At 45.2% G+C, this 23,678-nt stretch overlaps 1 protein-coding gene across 1 annotated transcript in view; it reads left to right on the forward strand.

The window, feature by feature from the left end:
* HIP1R (huntingtin interacting protein 1 related) overlaps positions 1-23,678 on the forward strand; it is a 209,194-nt gene that overhangs the window by 93,748 nt on the left and 91,768 nt on the right. The window contains exons 7-10 of the mRNA XM_073586048.1: positions 1,550-1,611; positions 1,881-2,021; positions 3,086-3,143; positions 4,247-4,322. Coding sequence (XP_073442149.1) covers positions 1,550-1,611; positions 1,881-2,021; positions 3,086-3,143; positions 4,247-4,322 — 337 coding nt within the window. The remainder of the gene's footprint in view (positions 1-1,549; positions 1,612-1,880; positions 2,022-3,085; positions 3,144-4,246; positions 4,323-23,678) is intronic.

Below are 23,678 nucleotides of genomic sequence, written 5' to 3' on the forward strand. Positions count from 1 at the left end.
TTCCCCCTCCCTCTCTCTTCTTTTCGTCTTTTCTTTTTGTTTAGATACGTACTATCCCTACGCAGAAAATACTGTATTGTTATGTTAGCTTTATTGCTTAGGTGTTTGAGACACCCTTAAATTTCTGTATGGAAACATTGGAGAATATTTGTGTTTCCATTTCATTTCATAGGATACTGAAGTTGAAATGGTTCATTACATCTGCAGTGTGGATAACACGCACTTCTTTGTTGTATTTTGTTAATGTGAAAAGCCTCGATAAAAAATTATGCAATAAAAAAAATAATTACCCTGGATTAATTTCCATCAGTACTTTAGCCTATTATTATTAGTACCCTGCAGTTTAATTTTCTCCTTTTTCAGCCTCTTTACTCACTCCGCCACAAATTTAGTCTCTTCTCTTTGCGTGTGGGTGTTATCAGGAAGTAGCAGACTTTCCAGGAGTGCATTACCTCATAGTACAGAAGCTTTTGCGTAGCAGCAGCAGTTTATATAGCGCCATTAATTCCATGGTGCTGTTCATGAGAAGGGGGTTACATACAAAGTTATAGATATCGTTAGCAGTAAACAAATTTACAAAGACAGACTGGTACAGAGATTGCTGTAAAAGAGAAATGGCGCAATAGTGCATTATCCGGTGTGCAGATAACAATTGCAAGTAATACACTCACCAAATGGAGTTTTGTAACAGGCAATGGAGGATTCGCTGCTGCAGAACCACAGATCCACAAGGGACCAACATAGAAGATTCAGAATACGAAAAATGTGGTCAGACAATCCGCTCTGCAAATCACTAAAAACTCGGATTATTAATACAGTGGTCTTTATTCTACGCATTTCAGAGTTTCACAGAACTCCTTCCTCAGGTGATTTTGTCCTGAGGAAGGAGTTCTGTGAAACTCTGAAACGCGTAGAATAAAGACCACTGTATTAATAATCCAAGTTTTTAGTGATTCGCAGCGTGGATTGTCTGACTACGTTTTTCCTATTCTGAGACTGGTGCTGAGGGGAGAGGACCCTGTCCTTGCGGACTTACATTCTGCACACTCTTCATCTCCTGTTTTCCTTCCCAACCTGTAGAGAAAATTGTCCCTCATAGACAGCTTCAGCAAGCCATGTAATAAATGGCTCATGTCCTATGTATCTATGGATATGTCTCTTGTGCCATCTACCTTCACATGAAGCAATTTATTTCTCATTACCACATAGTGTCACTCCCAATTGTCAGATCACCAGCATGAGCAGGGTCAGATCAGGGAAGCTGCTCAGCATTTGAGTCCTCAACTTAAAGTGAACCAAGGAGAATCAGCAATGGGTCACTATTACAGATGAAAATGAAATCTGTTTACTAATCTGCACACTTTTAATAGATTTATATTACAAGCCCACATCTCTTGATATGCTGTGTATTGCGTTGAACAACACTTTTCACGGATCAACCCCTTTAGCTTTTGCAGGCATTTGGAATAGATGGAACATAATTCATGTTTAGCTAGGCGCGTTCACCTAGCAAAACATATTGGTGTTAACCTGAATTTGTGTGTTTTAGATTCCAGCTAACGGTGGAAATGTTTGATTATATGGACAGTGAACTGAAGCTCGCAGAGGCTGGTAAGAAATCGAATTGCAAGGTTTTGTGCAATGAAAAAGGATTGGGTTTCTTAATAAAATTACAAAACTTTACACTGTTGGTCATTCTGCTGGGAGGGCGTATTGCCATTTTTACTTTATGCCATGAAATCTGCAGAATTTGTTTATTGATCTATTTAACACTGTATAACTAAGTGGCATGCTTTATATTCCCTCCTATTCGCAGTAGCTGTAGGATTTGTGGGCTTGCTTTTTTGTATAATTGAAGTAATGTAGGCTTATATGTTCAGTTTTCAGGCAACTTAACAGTGCCATCGCCGTGTCCCAGATGTCTGCAGGACAATGTAAACTCGCACCCCTTATTCAGGTCATCCAAGATTGTAGTCATCTCTATCACTACACTGTGAAGTTAATGTTTAAGCTGCATTCTTGTAAGTTTGTTCTACTTCTCTATTCTGTTTAAATATTTTTTTATGTAGAAATGTAGCCAATATTTACTGAAATAAGAAAATGTCTGCAGTCAGACTATAAGATGCACTTTTTTCATCCAAAAACATGGAGGAAAATGGGGCGGTGTCTTAGTCTGGATGTATCTGCTCTGGCTGTGGTTGGGAGGTGGGGGAGCGGCATCGGCAGAGCAGCGGGCCACAGAGGCAGGAGCTGGCTGCTGCGGCTAACTCTCAGAGAGGTGAATATTCATTCCTCTTAAGTAGCGGCACAAGTGACCACCGGCAGCTGCAGGAAGGCTCTGGCTGACATTGTGCATGCTACTGAAGAGCAGTGAATACTCACTGCTCTCTGCCCACACAGTCCGGGCGTGCAGAGCAGTGAGTATTCCGGCAGCTACCCTTCAGCTTGCAAGCAGCGCATGACATCCCTGCCATGCGCTGCTTACAAGCAAAAAGCAGCTGCTGGCAACGGTGCGGGATGCTGCGAGGGAGCGCCGGGAAGGTAAGTGTAATATTTTCTGATGGGGCCAGGCATACCAGGACTGGGATGGGGGCCATGCATACCAGGATAGGGTTGAGGGCGATCATTCCTGCCAGGATAGGGATGAGGGTGACCATTCCTACCAGGATAGGAATGAGAGGGCCATGCACACGAGGATGGGGATGAGGGGACCATTTATACCAGGATAGGGGATATTAAGTACAGAATTTTTTTGCTTCAATTTTTTTTCCTAACTTCCTCCTCTAAAACCTAGATGCGTCTTATGGTCCGAAAAATACAGTATGTCTTGGTAGCAGAACCAGATATGGTTAGCAGGTTACTTGGTATAAACAGGAGGTTAAACAATTTCTGCTCACTCTTGGGCTTTTACCCAGTCCAGCTCTGCTCAATTTTTTTCTCTGCGGAAGCATTGTGTCAACTGAAATTCTACTGATGTCTTGTAGAGCTTTGATTTTGACATTTTGTGTAATTAATGAACTTAATCGGCATCATGTGCTAGTGGATTTTTACTACTTACATAAAACCGTGGTGTTTTTTGTTTTAGGTCTGCCGCCTGATACTCTACAAGGACATAGGGACAGGTTTCATGAACAGTTTCATAGGTAATTTTGACATTTCAACACACTGCACCCTTGATAAATACTGTAATTTGCAAATTTTAGGATTTCTTAGCATTTACACTTATATTCTACAGTGTAAATTTTTTTTTTTTTTTTTTTTTTTTCGTCAGGGGTGTTGCTATGGTTAGAAATGATCAGGAGCACAAGCCCAAAAAGACGTTTTATCCCCAATTAAAGAAAAATTTAATAGAAAAAAAAAATTACATACTGCAGTTGAAATCTACTACAATATCTGTACTTGGTTACCACTGTGGATAAATATATATATTCTCACAGCTGTAACTTTGAGTACAGATATTGTGATCGATTCCACCTGCAGTCCTATGTAATACCACAGATTAAATAAAGCCTGGGGCAGGGCGGGGCTGCTGTGTGTGTGCACAGCAGCCTATATCCATCACAATGAACACAGCAAAAATGGCGAACATAACCCAGCGCTCACGGCAACAGTGGTGTTCAACCACAAACCAATATGCAAAAAAGTGTTCATTGTGATGGATTTAGGCTGCTGTGCACACACAGCAGCCCCCGCCTTGCCCCAGGCTTTAATTTGTGCACCTGTGTCTGAGCCTGCATCGCCCTTCATCTGTGTTTGCTGGTCAGGCAATGTGTGGAGGTCAAACCTGAGATGTCTATGTTCAGACCTGGTTGGCCTTTATCTGCACTTGCTTCATCTGGCTGCACGGGAGCGATTCAGACATGTTTCAGGTACCTTTGCAATAGATATGGTCTTGCTTTTAAAATATTTAGGAGGCTGTAATGGCACAGTGAATAATAATAATGTAGAGTAGGACCCCCACATGAGATTGCCTTGGCGCGGCGTGGTGGCTCAATTTATTGATCAATATTTTGCCAAATGCCTTTTTGAATACAGTTAGATGTTAATATGTGCATATGCACCTCATGTTATGCGTTCTAACCACAAGCAGCGCTGGCTTCTTTCTTCTTATTTCAATACATTATTTCGGTACTAGATGTTTCTCAAAAATACCTTGCTAATAAGACAATAATGCAACTCGGTATTCTGCTAAAGTTTCCTTGTTATTCATTGCCTTTTTTCTGTGTTACCCCTTTCCATGCTGTAGTCTTAAAAACTTCTTCAAACGTGCATCTGACATGCTGTACTTCAAGCGCCTGATTCAGATTCCCCGTCTTCCTGATGTAAGTACATTCGTATTTCTCACACTAAGTCTTCAATGGCTTATTTGAGTCTTTAGAAACATAATGATCTATCGTTTCTTGTAAGCTGCATAGTATCATCAGACAGTGGTTAAAGGCGATTTCCTCTTTATAGTTTTTTTTTTTTTCTAGCTCTCTTGATTTTAGATATATCTCTCGATTACAGATATATCTCTATCATCTGTGCTTTGTTTGAAGGGAGCTTTTTGGCTCGTTTAAGCGTCCTGGCCAGCCCCCTTTTCTGTCTGTTGAAATGAGACACACGCACCACTGATGACATGCCAACACAGGAAACTCTCCTGTATCGAGCTCCAAGGACCGCCAACATCTGAAGATCTGGACACCTTTTGAAAATAAATTTATATTGTTAAATGATATTCATATTTAAAACACATTTGAAGATATTTTTTACTTGGTATTTTCTTTTAAAGCGCTCAATTTAACTAAAATGGTTTGTGTAAGGGGGGCGTGGCTATGTAGCTGAGGAGAGAGGATGCACGCTGTGGGAGCTCCTGAACATCCTGCTTGCATCCTGTATCTGAGACCTTGCCAGCGCGACATAACCAGCGGCATTCAGGACCTCTGGATACCGGGATTCCCACTTGACCCCCGCGGGAGGACGCAGGACTGCTCTGGTGAGCTGACTGTTAGGAAAGCTGAGATGGGCGGCGAGGCCTGCACGAGGCGGCGGCTGCCATCATAGATGCGTGCTCTATCAGTGAGAGCTGCGGCGTCCAGCTTCCATCGCTGCAGTGTCACCGGGCGGTGACTTATATGCCGAAGACCTGAGGGGATACGCGGTGAGTGCCCTAGAAAATTGGGCCCCGCGTTTCCCCCTCCTATTTATAGACTCACCCACCCTGACCATAAGAACTCTCATTAATCTAATACCAGGCATCTCCCTCACCAATTTGTGACACCCCCCCCCCCCCCCCGCATGAGAGCTGCTCCTGGGACATAATTAACACTTGCCCTGCTGTGCTTATAACTGGAGGGGAAAATCCCCAGAGTATATACCTCTAGTCATCCTGTTGTGCTGCATCACCATTGATCATGAATCGATCTAAAGGATCAACAACAGCAAAAAAATTAAGAGTTTGCTAGACCTGACCCCTCTGAAAGTGCACGGTCCCTAAGAAATAACCCTTCACAAGCTCAGCGTAAAAACCGTCCCTCTGGAGGTGAGGAGGAGAATGAGCAAGAAGAATTAACCCTCAAGCAGGCATCCGAACAGCTGATGCAAGCCATCTACCTAACTAGGTCATCCCTGACTGGGAAGATAGAGGACGTTTACAGTGAAGTGGGACGACTTCGACAAGATTTGCAAGCCATGAGGGAATGCATTATGGAAGTGGAGACAAGAGTATCCCAGGTAGAGGACACCATCACACCTATGGAGGCCAAGTTAACAAAGGTGGCAGGCTGTATGAATGCCTGGAAACAGAAGGCGGACGATCCGGAGAACAGAATGTGTCGGAATAATATCCGTATCATTGGCCTCCTGGATCGTTCAGAAGGTCAACATCCTGAGCAATTTCTGGAGGGCTGGCTTAAAGCCTCGTTGGGGGATGAATTTTCTCCAGTGTTTGCCTTTGAAAGGGCTCATAGGGTTCCTATGAAACCCCTTTTTCCAGGGAGCCCCACCTAGACCTTTCCTGGCACGTCTCCTCAACTGTAAAGACAGAGATACCATTCTGCGTCTCGCACGGCAAAAAGGCCCCATCAAGTTCGATAATGTAATTTCGATTTTCCCGGATTTTTCCATGGAACTTCAGAAACAGCGGACACAATTCATCGAAATTAAGAAGTGGCTCAGGGAGAGAAACATTGTGTACTCAATGATTTATCCGGCCCGGCTCCGGGTCGTCCACGGGGTTTCCTCCGTTTTTTTCACGGATGCAGCGGAGGCGACTGAGTGGTTGCGGTCCCATAAGGGATTCCCTGCAAAGGAATCCTAATGTACTCACTGTTAACCCGTATCCTTCCACTAAAGGTCTAATTGGGGCCTTCTCAGCGGGTATCCAGTTTACCACCAATACTGGACACTGAGCTCAGTGATGGTATCCCCTTGTCTACTTTTTGATAGGGGCATGGAACTTTGCTCCTATATTGTTAGGTTCTTATTTGTTTGTTTTTTTTCTTTTTTCTTCAACCGTTTTTGTTCTAACTGTTATTTAGGTAAAAGTCGCAGCCAATGGCAGTCCTGTTCTTCACGTGATGTCTCTAAATTTTACTTGGGCACGAATATGTACCATAGCCAGATAAGCAGAAATGGGATCTGAAATAATATGCATGACCTGGAATGTGAGGGGTATAAAAACCCTCGGAAGAAAATTAAGGTGTTCTCGCAGATTAGGCAATATCGCCTATCGCCCTCATATTGTAGCCTTGGTGGAGAAACACCTGACCAGAGACACAGCTTGGTGTGTGCAAAAACCGTGGGCACAATTGTTCATTCATGCATTCCATACCAGCTATTCAAGGGGGGTTTCGCTACGAATACATAAAGACATTAGGTGGGAAGCCAAGGAGGCCCGGAGAGATTCCGAGGGGCATTTTGTATTTGTACATGCACTAATTAACTCCAGGAAATATGTTATTTTGTGTATCTACACCCCCCCCCCCTGCTAATATATCAATTCTCCAGAAGGCGATGAGTTTTGCCCTGAACTATCCGGATGCAGATGTCATCTGCTTGGGGGATTTCAGTCTGGTCATGAATAATCATCTTGATAGATTGAGGCTGGGTGATGGGATACAGGGAGGGGCCCCCCCCGCCGGCTGCATCCCAACTGTCGTAATTCATGGAAGGTTGTGGATGGCTGGATCTTTAGAGAACGCGTCACCCCGAAGCGAAGGAGTATACTTGCCATTCATCCACTAAGCGCACCTCCTTGCCGGAGTCCTTCTACGAGGCTAATATAATAGTGCTTAAAAAGGAGAGGAAGGACCCTTTAGACTGTGGATCTTATCGCCCCATATCATTAGTGAATGTGGACTATAAGATTTTTACAAAAATTTTGGCCACTGGGCTGAACTCAGTTATACTGGAACTTATACACCCCGACCAAACCAGTTTTATGCCGGGTAAAAGCACCTCCATTAATATTAGATGGGTCCAGTCAGTGGTCCAATATAGCTCTCTGATACCAGATAACAAATGGGCATTGGCATCGCTGGATGAGGCCAAGGCTTTTGATTCCCTTGAATGGCCTTTTCTCTGTGCATGTTTACAGAAATATGGATTTGGTGATAGGTTTTTAAAATGGATCAATATATGTATATAAAACCCAAAGCCCGTGTCATTGTAAATAGTTCCATATCTTAGTCCTTTCCACTACATAGGGGAACCCGTCAGGGGTGTCCCCTTTCCCCGGCCCTTTTTGCTCTTATAGAATCATAGAATGGTAGAGTTGGAAGGGACCTCCTGGGCCATCTGGTCCAACCCCCTGCTCAAAGCAGGATTCGCTAAATCATCCCAGTTAGATGTCTGTCCAGCCTCTGTTTGAAGACTTCCATTGAAGGAGAACTCACCACTTCTCGTGGCAGCCTGTTCCACTCATTGATCACTCTAACTGTCAAAAAGTTTTTTCTAATATCTAATCTGTGTCTCCTCCCATTCAGCTTCATCCCATTGCTTCTAGTCTTTCCTTGTGCAAATGAGAATAAAGTTGATCCTTCTACAATGTGACAGCCCTTTAGATATTTGTAGACAGCTATTAAGTCTCCTCTCAGTCTTCTCTTTTGCAAACTAAACATTCCCAAATCCTGCAACCTTTCCTCATAAGACAGGGTTTGCAGACCGGTCACCATTCTGGTCGCTCTTTTCTGAACTTGCTCCAGTTTGTTGATGTCTTTTTTAAAATGTGGTGCCCAAAATTGGACACAATATTCCAGATGAGGTCTGACCAAAGAGGAGTAGAGGGAAATAATTACTTCACGTGATCTAGACTGTATGCTTCTGTTAATACATCCTAGAATTGCATTTGCCTTTTTTGCTGCTGCATCACACTGTTGACTCATATTCAGTCTGTGATCTATTAGTATACCCAAGTCTTTTTCACATGTGCTGTCACTTAGCCCTATTCCTCCCATTCTATATATGCTTTTTTCATTTTTATTGCCCAGATGTAGTACTTTGCATTTCTCCCTGTTAAAAACCATTCTGTTAGTTGCTGCCCACTTCTCCAGTTTATTTAAATCTTTATGAATCCTCTCTCTCTCTTCTCTAGTATTAGCTATCCCTCCTAGCTTTGTGTCATCAGCAAATTTAATCAGTTTACCCTCAATTCCTTCATCTAAATCGTTGATAAAGATGTTGAACAATACAGGGCCCAGGACAGAGCCCTGTGGTACCCCACTTGAGACATTCTTCCAACTGGATGTGCAGCCATTTACGACCACTCTTTGGGTCCGATCACTAAGCCAGTTATGAATCCACCTAACAGTTGCCTTGTCCATTCCATACTTAGTCTTTTTTTCAATAAGGATTGTATGAGAGACTTTGTCAAATGCTTTGCTGAAGTCAAGATATACTATATCTACAGCATTTCCTTGATCCACCCAATCAGTAATACCGTCATAGAAGGAAATTAAATTAGTCTGACATGACTTATTAGTTACAAACCCATGCTGACTCTGTTTAATCACTTCATTCTTATCCAGGTATTGACATACATGTTGTTTAATAATTTGTTCAAAGATCTTTCCTGGTATAGAAGTCAGACTCACCGGCCTATAGTTGCCTGGGTCCACCTTCTTCCCCTTTTTGAAGATAGGAACAACATTTGCTCTTCTCCAGTCTTCTGGCACTTCTCCTGTTCTCCAAGAATTTTCAAAGATTATGGAGAGGGGTTCAAAAATTTCTTCTGCTATCTCCTTCAGTACTCTGGGGTGTAATTCATCTGGACCTGGAGACTTGAATTCATTTAGGTTAGCTAAGTGTTTCCTCACTATCTTTCTGTTTATAGATATCCTGGATTCTTCTATTCCCTTAATAGGACAGTGAATAACAGTTGATGTTACATTTCCTTTCTGAGAGAAAACAGATGCAAAATAGGAATTTAAAAGTTCAGCCTTCTCAACATCCTGTCTTACCATTTCATCATTTTCATCCTGTAAAAATCCTATAGCATCTTTGACTTTTCTTTTACTTTTGACATATCCCCAAAATCCTTTATTATTGCTTTTGACATCTCTTGTAAGCCTCAATTCATTTTCAGCTTTAGCTAATCTGATTTGTGCCCTGCAGGTTCTGCAGACAGCATTATATTCTTCTTTAGATATGCCTCCCTCTTTCCATTTTATAAACATTTTTTTCTTCCTTTTTAGCATGTGCTTAAGTTCTGTGTTCATCCATCCTGGTTTCCTTAAATGCTTCCTATTCTTCCCTCTTTTCGGAATTGTTAACAACTGTGCTTTGAGAATTTCATTTTTCAAGATTTCCCATCCTTCCTGGACATTTTTGTCTTTAAGGATATCCAGCCATTGGATCCCTCCAATTCTCTTTCTGAATCCCTTAAAATCTGCCTTTCTGAAATCTAACCTTGACGTCTGAGTCTTCACAGGTCTTCCGCCTCTAGTTATCCAAAATTCTAAAATAGCATGGTCGCTACCTCCTAGGGTCCCAGCCACTTTTACCTCCTCAACCATTTCCTCCCTGTTTATAAGGATTAGATCCAAGGTAGCAGTTCCCCTTGTTTTCTCCTTTACCTTTTGGAAGATAAAGTTGTCAGCAAGAGAGGATAAGAATTTCCTTGACCTGTTAGTTTTGCCTGAGAGAGATTCCCAACAAATGTCTGGATAGTTGAAATCTCCCATGACAACTATGTCATATTTTTTGGAGAACTTGGCCATTTGATGCATAAAGAGTTCATCCATATCTTCAGCTTGCACAGGCGGCCTGTAGTAAATGCCTACAATGGTGTCCTTTCCATTGTTCTGTCCTTGTATTCTTACCCAAACAGTTTCCACAGAACTCCCAGTCTCTGAAGCTTCAATCTCTGTGCAGATATACGCATTTCTAACATACAATGCGACACCCCCTCCTCGTTTATCAAGTCTGTTTCTTGCAAATAAGTTGTATCCTTCTAGTCTTGTATTCCAATCATGTGTATTGTCCCACCAAGTTTCAGTGATTCCAATGACATCATATTTCTTTTCCTGTGTTAGTAGTTCCAATTCTCCTTGTTTGTTGCCCATGCTTTGTGCATTAGTATAGAAACATTTTAGTTTGTGATTGGTTTCTCTTTCTCCAATATTTTTATTAATTAGATTATTTCGTCTTTGTTCTTCCTTTCCACTTCTAATAGCAGAGTTCTCAATAGCATTTGTCAGGTGTATGGCTTTTTCTGGTCTTTTGCTTCCCTTCCCATGTTGTTCTAGTTTAAAGCTCTCCTTACAAGTGTAGCAAGGCGACTTCCAAATACCTGCTTTCCAGTCTTCGTAAGGTGCACCCCATCTCTAGCAAGTAGTCCATCGTATAAGTAGTTCACTCCGTGATCCAGAAATCCAAATAGTTGCTGACGGCACCATCGACGTAGCCAGTTGTTCACCTGCAGAATCTTATTCCACCTCCTTGTTCCATGGCCATCCACTGGGAGGATGGAAGAGAAGACCACCTGCGCTCCCAGTTCTTTCACTTTCTTGCCTAAGTCTTCAAAGTCTCTGCAGATGGTTTCCAGGTCGTTTCTTGCGGTGTCATTTGTCCCCACATGTAGTAGCAGGAATGGGTAGTCATCTGTAGGTCTGAAGAGTCCTGATATCCTGTCAGACACATCTTTAATTTTTGCACCTGGAAGACAGCACATTTCTCTTGAAGTTATATCCGGTCTGCAGATAGCGGCCTCTGTTCCTCTCAACAGGGAATCCCCCATGACCACCACTCTCCGTTTCTTCTTCACAACATTTTTCTTTCTCCATCCAGGAGGACTCTGAAGGCGTACAAGGTTGCTGTTTGTTGGCAAAGTCTTATCCTGATGTATTTCTTCATCGTTTTCCTGCGTGAGAGCCTGGTACTGGTTTCTGAGCAGTATGGGTGCTGACTGCCTCCTGATCCTCCTGCTTCTCTGGGTCACATGTCTCCATTCCTCTGTTTCTTCAGGTGCACTTCGAATTTCTTCTCTTTCTGTATCATGAAGAGATAATTCTGCTCTGTCCAAGAACTCTTCACCTTCCTTAATGATCTTCAACGTAGCTAACCTCTCTTCGAGATTTTGCAACTTTTCCTCCAACAGGGTCACAAGCTTGCATTTGTGGCATGTGAAGTTTTGCTTTTCCACTGGTAAATCTGTGAACATGTAGCAAGAAATGCAGCTCACCAAATGGCTCCTGGCCTCTTCCATCTTGAGATTTCTTAAAAACGATGAAAGATGAGCCAAAATCGGCGCGCGGTTTTTCCGATTTCCTCTTTTCAGCTGCAACGGCCAAAACCCAGTGATCGTTGAGCTCGCGGAGACTCTTCACTTATCCCAGAAGGCACTGGGAATATGCAAATGATCTCCTCAAGACTCTTCCCCTGGTTTTCCGATTTCCTCTTTTCAGCTGCAACGGCCAAAACCCAGTGGTCGTTGAGCTCGCGGAGACTCTTCACTTATCCCAGAAGGCACTGGGAATATGCAAATGATCTCCTCAAGACTCTTCCCCTGGTTTTCCGATTTCCTCTTTTCAGCTGCAACGGCCAAAACCCAGTGATCGTTGAGCTCGCGGAGACTCTTCACTTATCCCAGAAGGCACTGGGAATTTGCAAATGATCTCCTCAAGACTCTTCCCCTGGTTTCCTCTTTCCCCTCTTGCGATTGAGGCATTGGCAATTCGTATAAGATCTTCCCCTAATATTTTGCGCCTAGAAATAGTGGATGGGGTAGAAACCATAGGCCTATATGCTGACGATATAGTGATATTTATGGATAGAGCGGAAGAAACACTGACACGGGTGATTGCCACTATAAATAAATTTAGTAAATACTCTGGCCTGTATATAAATTGGGAGAAATCTGCCCTGATGCCCCTTTCCCATGCCACGACTTGACTCTCTCCTCATTGCCTATTGTACCCAGCTTTAAATATTTGGGTGTTTATATATCTCAGAGCAGCACACTTGATTTGCGGCTTAACATACATCCACTTTTGGAAACGGTTAAAGCTAAATTTGCAACTTGGAGCAAGCTCCCGCTGTCGGTAGCAGGACACATTAATTTAATTAAAATATTACTCCCTAAGCTTAACTATTCTCTTCAACACAGTGCTGTGGTGGTACCCAGGTCCTTTTTTGCGAATTTGAACTCCCAATTTACGTCCTTTTGTATGGGGGGGGAAACTAGGCCCAAACTCAGGCTATCCACCCTGCAAAGACTTAAAAAGGAGGGTGGGGCAGCGTTACCAGACTTTTTTTCTATATTATCTGGCTGGACAGGCCAAGGCTATAAGTAAGTGGATCCCCGATAATCCTCTTCCTAATTCTGAACACCACCTGCTCCATGCCGCATGAACTGATTGCCCACTGGGATTCTTGGAATCGGGGTAAATGTCCCCTGTCTGCTGCCCCTACTTCGTCTGGCGCGATCAGTGTGGAGACAGATTAAGAGGGTGATTGGATTTGGGGATATTGTAGCTGAAATGCCCTTGTGGAATAATAGTTATCTTCCGACACTGCTAGAACACCCCTCCACTGAATTCTGGATCCAACATAATGTCTCCTCTATAGGTGATTCGCCTGATAATGGAACCCTGCTATCTTTTGAACAAATACAGGTTAAATACGAGGTCCCGAGATCCCAATTCTTCCGCTATCTGCAGCGAAGGTCGGCCTTTCAGTCGCACATGAGATCCGTAGGTGTAAACAATGCTATTTTACCCTTCGCCATGACAGCACCCACTGGAGGTATCGGATCCGCCCCATTTGGAACAGGAAACCCTACAGGAAAGATAAAAGGGGCGGTCCGCCTTTCCTCCTCAGTTTTGGTTTCCTGTTCCAAACGGAGCAACGATATCCTTCAGGAAGAATACCTGGGCCAGGCATGCCACCTGTGCAGTCTCCTTGGGAACGGCAGGGGCTGCGGTCCAGAGGCAGCGTCGGGGGAGATTCCGTTAGACGGCTCCCCCCTCGTCTGGTGAGCGGAGGGTGGTGACGGGGTCCGGGGAGGGCCGCCCCGTCTCACCCAGGAGAGCACCGGCAGGCACCGGGACGCACCGCTGCCGGGAGCGGTAAGAGCGCCAGTGGCGCAGAGAAAAAAAAAAAAAAGGGGAGTATGGAGGTCTCCTTTTTAAATAGAGGCGCCAGCGGCGGTGGCGCTGCATGGAGGAGAGGACCGCATGGAGAGCGGGGCCGCGCGGTAGCCGGCCGGCGCACAGTCTCCTGACCCCCTCCCCCCCCCCCCCCCCCCGGAAGTAATGGTTGAACTTCCGGGGCGGGATGGCTGAGAGCGTCGGGCACGCGCGCGGTGATCCCTGGGAGGAGGAGCAACTTCCGGGGGGACGGCAGAGGAAAAAAAAAGAGGAGCAGGTTATTTAAGCAGCGGCGCAGCTGAGCGGCGTTGCAGCAATGTCGTCCCCAACGGAAGCACACGCTCCAGCGGGGGATTCTGCAGGAGGTAGCTCCACCAGGGACCGCAACACCGGCCGCAGGAGTGAAGCAGGAGAATCAAGGCCTAGGATGTCTCAGCCATCTGATCCGGTAATATGAGGCTTCACTGGGTGAGTGTGCAAAGTATATACTCTGCCTACTAAGCTGACCTCTCCTACCCCCCCGCCTTGGTGTCCCCTTCTAGACCAAGAAAAAGGATAAATCCAAGCATAAAGAATGTGCGCTATGCTTGGAACCTCTCCCTGACTCCTACCCTAAGAAGCTCTGTAAACAGTGCACCAAAGAGACAAAGCAAGGGACCGCATTGTCGACAAAGGACATTAGAGCTATAATCAGGGAGGAGATACAGGCTATTAACCACGCCAAAACTCCCTCAGAGACTGGCAGCAAGAAGCAGTTAACCCTCAGCTCAGAGTCAGAAGAAGAAGGGGGGTTAATCTCTGACTCCTCACTAACATCCTCGTCATCATCAGACATGGAGGGACAGTCATGTTTCCCCCTAGACAGTGTGGACAACCTAGTCAAGTCGGTGAGAAGCACTATGGGGTGTGAGGAACCAAGGGGTGCCCAAACCGCACAAGACATAATGTTTGCGGGATTGGCGGAAAAGAAAAGGAGAGCGTTCCCGGTAATACCGGCAATTAAGGCCCTAATAAAGAGGGAATGGGAAAAAAATGACCAAAGAAGTTTTCTCCCATCAGCCTCAAAAAGAAAGTATCCTTTCAGCGATGAGGAGCTATTAAAATGGACCAAAGTGCCAAAAGTGGATGCCGTTATATCCTCTACTTCGAGACAATCGGCTATTCCAGTAGAGGACGCAGGCTTGTTGGCAGACCCGTTAGACCGCAAGGCGGAATCATCATTGAAGAGGTCTTGGGAGTCTACCACGGGTATATTTAAGCCAGCGGTAGCCAGCACATGCACCACTAGATCCATGCTCGTGTGGTTGGACCAGCTGGATCAACAAATCGAGCAAAAGGTGTCCACAGAGAAAAATTAAGGGCCGCTATCCCATTGATAAGGGGGGCAGCTGCCTTTATGGCTGATGCGTCGGCAGACACTCTACGGCTGGCAGCAAGATCAGCAGCTCTAGTGAACAACGCCAGAAGGGCGTTGTGGATGAAGAGCTGGAAGGGGGACGCGCAATCAAAGGCTAAGATCTGTGCAACCCCGTGTGAGGGAGAACCTTTAAGAGGCGACCGTTTGGAAGAAGGAGGCAAACGGAAAGACCAAATAGATGGGCCACAAAAGAGAAACAAAAGGGTACCATGTTCAGGGGTCCAACGTTCCGAAGGGAAAATAGAAATTAAAGAATCAGACCCACCTGTAGGGGGTAGATTACGGTTCTTTTATCCAAAATGGGAACAAATATCCTCAAACCCATGGATCTTGAGTATTATTAAAGAAGGAATGAAAATAGAATTCCTTCAAAATCCTTATGATTTCTTTGTCCTAACCCGCCTTAACTCTATGGCCCAACAAAAGGCCCTCGAAGAAGAGATTCGGAGCCTACTATGCAAAGGGGTTTTAGTAGAGATCCCAGAGGGACAGGAAGGTAGAGGCTTCTACTCTCCCTTATTTTTAATTTCCAAACCAGATGGTACATTTAGAACAATTATTAATTTAAGGACGCTTAATACGTTTATTAAAAATTATAAGTTTAAGATGGAAGCAATCAGATCCACCATAAAGCTTCTCTTTCCAAATTGTGTGATGGCGGGGATTGACTTAAAAGATGCTTATTATCATCTTCCTATCCATAATAGATACCAAAAATATCTAAGGGTCGCAGTGGTATTCGATGGCAAGGTCCGTCATTTTCAATACACAGCCATGCCTTTCGGCCGCTCAACAGCACCAAGAATCTTCACCAAGGTGATGGCAGAGGTGATGGCCTATGTTCGTCAAAAAGATACTGTAATCGTACCTTACTTAGACGACTTCCTAATAATCGGGAACTCGGATACCCAATGTACCGAAAGAGTGGCTGATGCAATCTCGTCTTTACAGGACCTAGGCTGGATCATCAATATACAGAAGTCCAGGCTCGTTCCGCAATCCCTCCAGATGTTTTTGGGGTTCCAATTGAACTCCATAACCCAGAAATGTCTACTTCCGCAGGTAAAGATTGCACTAACAAAAGAGAAAGTAGAGGCAGCCATAGACCACGCATGTCTCTGAGAGGGGCAATGTCGCTATTGGGGTCGCTAGATTCCTGTGCCCCTGCTGTCCGGTGGGCCCATTATCATGTCCGCACACTCCAGCATCAGATCCTCCAGGAGGAGAGGCGACATGGTGGTCACCTCGAGAGTAAGATAACTCTAACGCAGGAGGTCTTGACTTCTCTGGAATGGTGGTTAGAGGATGACCATCTATCCTCAGGAGTCCCATGGGTCATAGTACCATCTAGTATCCTGACCACCAACGCTAGCCCCCAAGGCTGGGGAGCCCATATGGGGAATAGCTTTTGTCAAGGAAGATGGAATAGAGAGGAAAGAGAATACTCGTCTAATTTAAAAGAACTGACAGCAGTATACTATGCTCTACATTATTTCCTTCCACAGCTCCAACAGAAACATGTCAGGATCCTGTCGGACAACACCACCACAGTGGCCTACATAAACAGACAAGGAGGTACTCGATCAGAGACTCTGATGTCTTCTGCGGCAAGAATCTTAGACTTAGCCGAAAGCAATTTGTTGTCCCTCTCAGCTCTTCAGATCAGAGGAGAGGACAATCAAGAAGCAGATTTCTTAAGCCGACACACACTTCGGCAAGGGGAGTGGTGCCTCAATCACCAAATCTTCCAGAACATAGTGGCTCTATGGGGGCATCCTCAAGTGGACCTCTTTGCCACAAGGGAAAACAGACAAAGACCTTTGCTTCCCTGTCTCCAGCAGATCACCCAGACATACTGGATGCCCTCCAGGCCCCATGGAGATTCAAGTTAGCATACGCCTTCCCTCCATTGATTCTCCTGCCACAAGTGATTCAGAAAATCAGAGAGGAAAAGGCGAGAGTAATCCTGATAGCACCATTCTGGCCCAAGAGACCAATTTTGGGCACCACATTTTAAAAAAGACATCAACAAACTGGAGCAAGTTCAGAAAAGAGCGACCAGAATGGTGACCGGTCTGCAAACCCTGTCTTATGAGGAAAGGTTGCAGGATTTGGGAATGTTTAGTTTGCAAAAGAGAAGACTGAGAGGAGACTTAATAGCTGTCTACAAATATCTAAAGGGCTGTCACATTGTAGAAGGATCAACTTTATTCTCATTTGCACAAGGAAAGACTAGAAGCAATGGGATGAAGCTGAATGGGAGGAGACACAGATTAGATATTAGAAAAAACTTTTTGACAGTTAGAGTGATCAATGAGTGGAACAGGCTGCCACGAGAAGTGGTGAGTTCTCCTTCAATGGAAGTCTTCAAACAGAGGCTGGACAGACATCTAACTGGGATGATTTAGCGAATCCTGCTTTGAGCAGGGGGTTGGACCAGATGGCCCAGGAGGTCCCTTCCAACTCTACGATTCTATGATTCTATGGTTCTCGTGGCTACGAATTATGTCAGTGACAGACCCTTGGGTTCTCCCCTCAAACCCCGACCTACTCTCCCAAGGCCCTTTCTTCCACCCTCAAGTGGACAACTTACACTTGACGGCGTGGAACTTGAAAGGCACCTATTAAGATCAAGAGGGTTTTCGCAATCATTAATTACTACGCTCCTGCAGAGCAGGAAGCAGTCCACAACCCAAATTTATAAAAGAATATGGAAGAAATTCCTAGAGTTTCATACAGCATCTCATACAGCAGAAGTCCCGATAGTCCCTATCTTAGAGTTCCTACAAAAGGGAAAGGAATTGGGCTTGTCAGTAAACACACTGAAAGTACATGTGTCTGCGTTGGGGGCGCTGTATGGCCATAATATAGCAGGGAATAAGTGGATATCACGATTCATTACGGCATGTGAAAGAATAACTCCGGTTCACATACCCACAATCCCTACATGGGACTTAAACTTGGTGTTAGACGCCCTTACAGAACAACCTTTTGAACCGATAGATACGATAGCCCTTAAATATTTATCATTTAAGACGGCCCTCTTGGTAGCACTGACATCCGCTAGGAGAGTGGGTGATATCCAGGCCCTGTCCAGAGATCCACCCTTTTTGCAGGTATATCGGGATAGATTAATATTGAAGCCAGACCCCTCATACCTGCCTAAGGTATCAACAAGGTACCATAGGTCTCTGGAGATACTCCTCCCAACCTTCTTTGAAGATCCCTCCACCCCGGAAGAGCAGAAATTCCACACTTTGGACGTCAGAAGAACTGTCCTAAAGTATATTGAAAGGTCCGAGAGCTGGAGGCAGTGTAGGGCTCTCCATTTCTTTTCAGGGCCGTAAAAAAGGGTATGGAGTCACAAAGAGCACCATTTCCCGATGGATCAGGGATGCCATTTGTTTAGCCTACTATGCAAAAAATGAAGAACCTCCGGGAAACATCAGAGCACATTCCACCAGAGCAATGGCGGCTTCCTGGGCGGAGAGGGGAGACGTTCCAATTGAAACCATATGTAAGGCGGCAATTTGGTCATCCCCTTCTACCTTCTATAGACACTATAGACTTGATCTTTCGTCTACCTCTGACCTAAGCTTTGGCAGGACTGTCCTTGGCACGGTGGTCCCACCCAGGTGATGGTCTCTGGAATCTCTCCAGTGAGTGCTGTCGTGGCGAAGGGTAAAAAGCCGGATTACTTACCGGTAATGCTCTTTTAATGAGTCCACGACAGCACCCGCTCACTTCCCTCCCTGCTACAAATATCAATGTTAAGAGTATATCTGCTAAAGTTGGATAAGTAAAGATATAAGTACAAGACATTGCCTAATCCTTGGCGGTCCTCCTGGTACTCTGAAATGCAAAACTGAGGAAAGGCGGACCGCCCCCTTTTATCTTTCCTGTAGGGTTTCCTGTTCCAAATGGGGCGGATCCGATACCTCCAGTGGGTGCTGTCGTGGACTCATTAAAAGAGCATTACCGGTAAGTAATCCGGCTTTTCGTCTCTACCCCTGATAGGAATCCTTAAATTGCGGGGTCCCCAGGGTCTCCTATCCTCTTTGTACACATATATACTGTCAGTAGGGGCGGTATCCGCCATAAACTCTTTTAAAGGGAGATGGCAAAGGCTCATCCCTGATACACAGAGAGGAGAGGGAAGAAATTCTGGATTCTTTGGTTGGGGTATCCCCGTCTATTAATAACAGGATGATACAGTTACCGTATTTTTCGGATTGTAAGACGCACTTTTGTTTCCCCCAAATTGTGGGGGAAATGGGGGTGCGTCTTACAATCGCATAGTGAAAAAAATCGGGGGGAAAAACTTACTTTTGCGGTGGCAGTGGCGGCTGCGGTAGCGATGGCGGCGTTAGCGATGGCCGCGGCGGCTGCTGAGCAGCCTGGTACATCTCGGGGTCTCCGGGTGGGCAATGCAGCAGGCCAGGAGCTGGGGGTATCGCTGCGGGTTAACCGGCGGTTACGCGGGCGGGATAGTGCTGGTCGGCGCCATGACAGTTCCGGGAACAGGCTGTGAGTTTCCGATGGAATACCGGTATCACAGCCTGTGTCTGCAGGACTACAAGAAAATGGTCGCCGACCCGGCACATGCGCAGATGGAGCTCGGTCACTGAACTCGATCTGCGCATGCGCTGTGGCTAAAAGCTGGCAGAAGGATCAGGAGCCTCCGCTGCACACAGATACCTAAGGCAGAGGAGGGAGAGAAGCATGTTTCTCCTCCTCCTCGTTTGCAGGGATGGATATTGATTGGTGGAGGGATCTGTTGCTGGGCTGCCTCCACCAATCAGGTATCTATCTCTGCAAAATGTATAGTGTAGCACTTTCATTTTACCTCACATTATTCTGAGATCCTTGGGAGAGGTGAGGCGGTGGACACATTGAAGGGAAACACAACCCCCATCATCCTTCATACCGTATCAATGGGTGTATTCTGATGGATGATGGGGGTTGTAGCCATATTAGGGATAGTGCCCAAAGTGTTTATTGCAACTGTGACTACCACCTTCCTCATCTTTCAGAATACACCCATGTATACAGTACATGGGTGTATTCCTAATGATGAGGGGGGGGTGGTAGTCACTACTACACACATTGTACTGTGATTCACAGATCCCCATAACAGTGTGTCACCAAGTATCCCCATAACAGTGTGTCTCCACAGATCTCCCATAACAGTGCGTCATCCACAGATCCCCATAACAGTGCGTCATCCACAGATCCCCATAACAATGCGTCACCACAGATCCCCATAACAGTGCATCACCACAGATCTCCCATAACAGTGCATCACCACAGATCTCCCATAACAGTGCATCACCACAGATCTCCCATAACAGTGCATCATCCACAGATACCCCCATAACAGTGCGTCATCCACAGATACCCCCATAACAGTGTGTCTCCACAGATCTCCCATAACAGTGCGTCACCACAGATCTCCCATAACAGTGCGTCACCACAGATCTCCCATAACAGTGCGTTATCCACAGATCCCCATAACAGTGCGTCACCACAGATCCCCATAACAGTGCGTCACCACAGATCCCCATAACAATGCGTCACCACAGATCCCCATAACAGTGCGTCACCACAGATACCCCATAACTGTGTGTCTCCACACATCTCCCATAACAGTGCGTCACCACAGATCCCCCATAACAGTGTCTCCACAGATCTCCCATAACAGTGCGTCATCCACAGATACCCCCATAACAGTGTGTCTCCACACGTCTCCCATAACAGTGCGTCACCACAGATCTCCCATAACAGTGTCTCCACAGATCTCCCATAACAGTGCGTCAACACAGATCTCCCATAACAGTGTCTCCACAGGTCTCCCATAACAGTGCGTCATCCACAGATCCCCATAACAGTGCGTCACCACAGATACCCCATAACTGTGTCTCCACACATCTCCCATAACAGTGCGTCACCACAGATCTCCCATAACTGTGTCTCCACACATCTCCCATAACAGTGCGTCACCACAGATCTCCCATAACAGTGTCTCCACAGATCTCCCATAACAGTGCGTCATCCACAGATCCCCCATAAGTGCGTCACCACAGATCCCCCATAACAGTGCGTCACCACAGATCTCCCATAACAGTGTCTCCACAGATCTCCCATAACAGTGCGTCATCCACAGATCCCCATAACAGTGCGTCACCACAGATACCCCATAACTGTGTCTCCACAAATCTCCCATAACAGTGCGTCACCACAGATCTCCCATAAGTGTGTCTCCACAGATCTCCCATAACAGTGCCTCACAGATCCCTCATAGGAGTGCATCACCACAGATCTCTCATAACAGTGCGTCCCAACACATCTCCCATAACAATGTTTTTCATTCATCATAGGTGTAGAAAAAGACATGGGCCACACATCTAAAATCATAAGTTGATCTAATGACACTAGGCAAAATGAAACTAAACATGAGGTTCTTAGTTTAACATTCTGATTAGACTGTATGAAGCCGCTAGCACATGACGGCGAACTTCTTAGGCTGGGATCACACATGCGAGTTAAACGGCCGAGTCTCGCATGGTAATACCCGGCGCTGCCGCCGGGACTCAGGAGTGGGACGTGCAGCTCCATGTATTGCTATGCAGCCGCACGCCCCGCTCTTGAATCCCCGCGCCAGCGCCGGGTATTACCATGCGAGACTCGGCCGTTTAACTCGCATGTGTGATCCGGCCTTAGTGAGCAAAAATAGGCGGAACCCCTTGCCTTGCAGCATGGGTACTGTAGGGCACCAGGTACCCATCTGCTCGTTGTCGTTGTGGTGGTCGGCACATTACTCCACAGCTTTATGGTTACAGTATTTAAAGCTATGGACACATTCACCGTCACTTGGCAGTAGGCTTTATATGTCTGATCATAATGTTACCGTAAACTAAAAACTTCTTGTTCAGATGAATACAGTACATTTTGCTTAACACCACTAGATCAACTTGTTACCGTATTTTTGGATGTGCGGCCCATGTCTTTTCTACAGCAAGAGTACCGTATTCATTCATGCTCTCAGTTGCCCCATAACTATGAATGACAGAGCTGACAGTTGTTTCAATACTGTATTTTGTTGCAGAAAAATACCGTACAGTTGGCTGCTGCATATTTCAAGCATGTCAAAGCAGAAAAGGCTTGCATACAAAATTCCCTTTAAACTGGAGGTTGTAAAATACGCTAAAGAGCATGGGAGCAGAGCAGCGGAGAGACATTTTGGACCGCCTCCAACTGAAAAAATGATAAGAGAGTGGAGGAAGCAGGAGGATGAGCTGCAAAAAGCAGGAAAAAGCCGATCTGGTCTACGTAGGCGTGGTGCAAAGTGGCCAGAGTTAGATGTGGACGTAAAAGAGTGGATCATACGCCACAGAAATAATGGCCTTTCGGTCTCAACAAAAATGATACTATTCGAAGCCAAGCGGATTGCTGCTGAGAAAGGCATCAATGACTTCACTGGATCACCAGCATGGTGTTTCAGATTCATGAAGAGATGTGGCCTTGCTATGCGCACCAAAACTAGAATTGCCCAAAAAATGCCACAAGAATATGAAGCCAAGATTCTGTCATTCCACAAGTTTGTAATTGACAGCAGAAAGAAAAATGGTTATGAATTAGGCCAGATTGGGAATATGGATGAAGTCCCTCTAACCTTTGACGTGCCATCCAACAGGACTGTTGGTGCAAAGGGTGCCAAAACCATCACGGTAAAAACTGCAGGACACGAAAAAAACCACTACACAGTTGTGTTGTCCTGCTGTGCCGATGGCACGAAACTGCCACCAATGTTAATCTTTAAAAGAAAGAACATGCCCAAAGAAGCTATCCCACGAGGAGTTGTTGTGCACGTTCACGAGAAAGGATGGATGGACGAGAACGGAATGAGATTGTGGGTTGACAAAGTGTGGTCGAAACGTCCTGGAGGGCTTCTGAAAAAAACATCCCTGTTAGTGCTAGACCAGTTCAGAGCACATATTAGTGAAAACACAAAAAAAGTGTTTAAAGAAGTGAAGACCCATCTCGCGGTAATTCCAGGGGGGCTTACCAGCCAGCTACAACCTCTCGATGTTTCTATAAACAAGCTGTTTAAAGTCTACATGCGAGAAGAGTGGAATAAATGGATGGCTGCTGGCAATCATGACCTGACACCAACTGGACGCATGAAGAGGCCCTCTATCACTCAAGTTTGTGAGTGGGTGAAAACATCATGGCAATCAGTGAAGGATGAAACGGTTATACGTTCATTCAAAAAATGTGGGATTAGCAATGCCTTAGATGGCACCGAAGATGGTGCGCTATATGAGGACAGTGAACAAAGTGAAACCAATGATTGTGAGGACCTGAGCTTCCTAGACTCTGACAGCAGTGATGAGGAATTCCTGGGTTTCTCTGACTAGAAGATTGTGCTGTCTGACAATTAATGTTTCTCCCCAATTGCCAGAACATGGTTTTTGCTGTTACTTACAGTACCATGGGACTGTTCTTACATGTTACCCACAATGCTGCTGTTGACTGCTGTTGAGTCTACTATGTTAAAATAATATTTTGTTATTTAATTAAAGGTTTTTGCACATTATTTGACTCAAAATATTTTTTTTTCTTATTTTCCTCCTCTAAAACCTAGGTGCGTCTTATAATCAGGTGCGTCTTATAAAGCGAAAAATACGGTATATATC

Source organism: Dendrobates tinctorius, unplaced genomic scaffold (genome assembly GCF_039654945.1).
Source record: "Dendrobates tinctorius isolate UK_male_01 unplaced genomic scaffold, ASM3965494v1 ptg000090l, whole genome shotgun sequence".
NCBI lineage: Eukaryota > Metazoa > Chordata > Amphibia > Anura > Dendrobatidae > Dendrobates > Dendrobates tinctorius.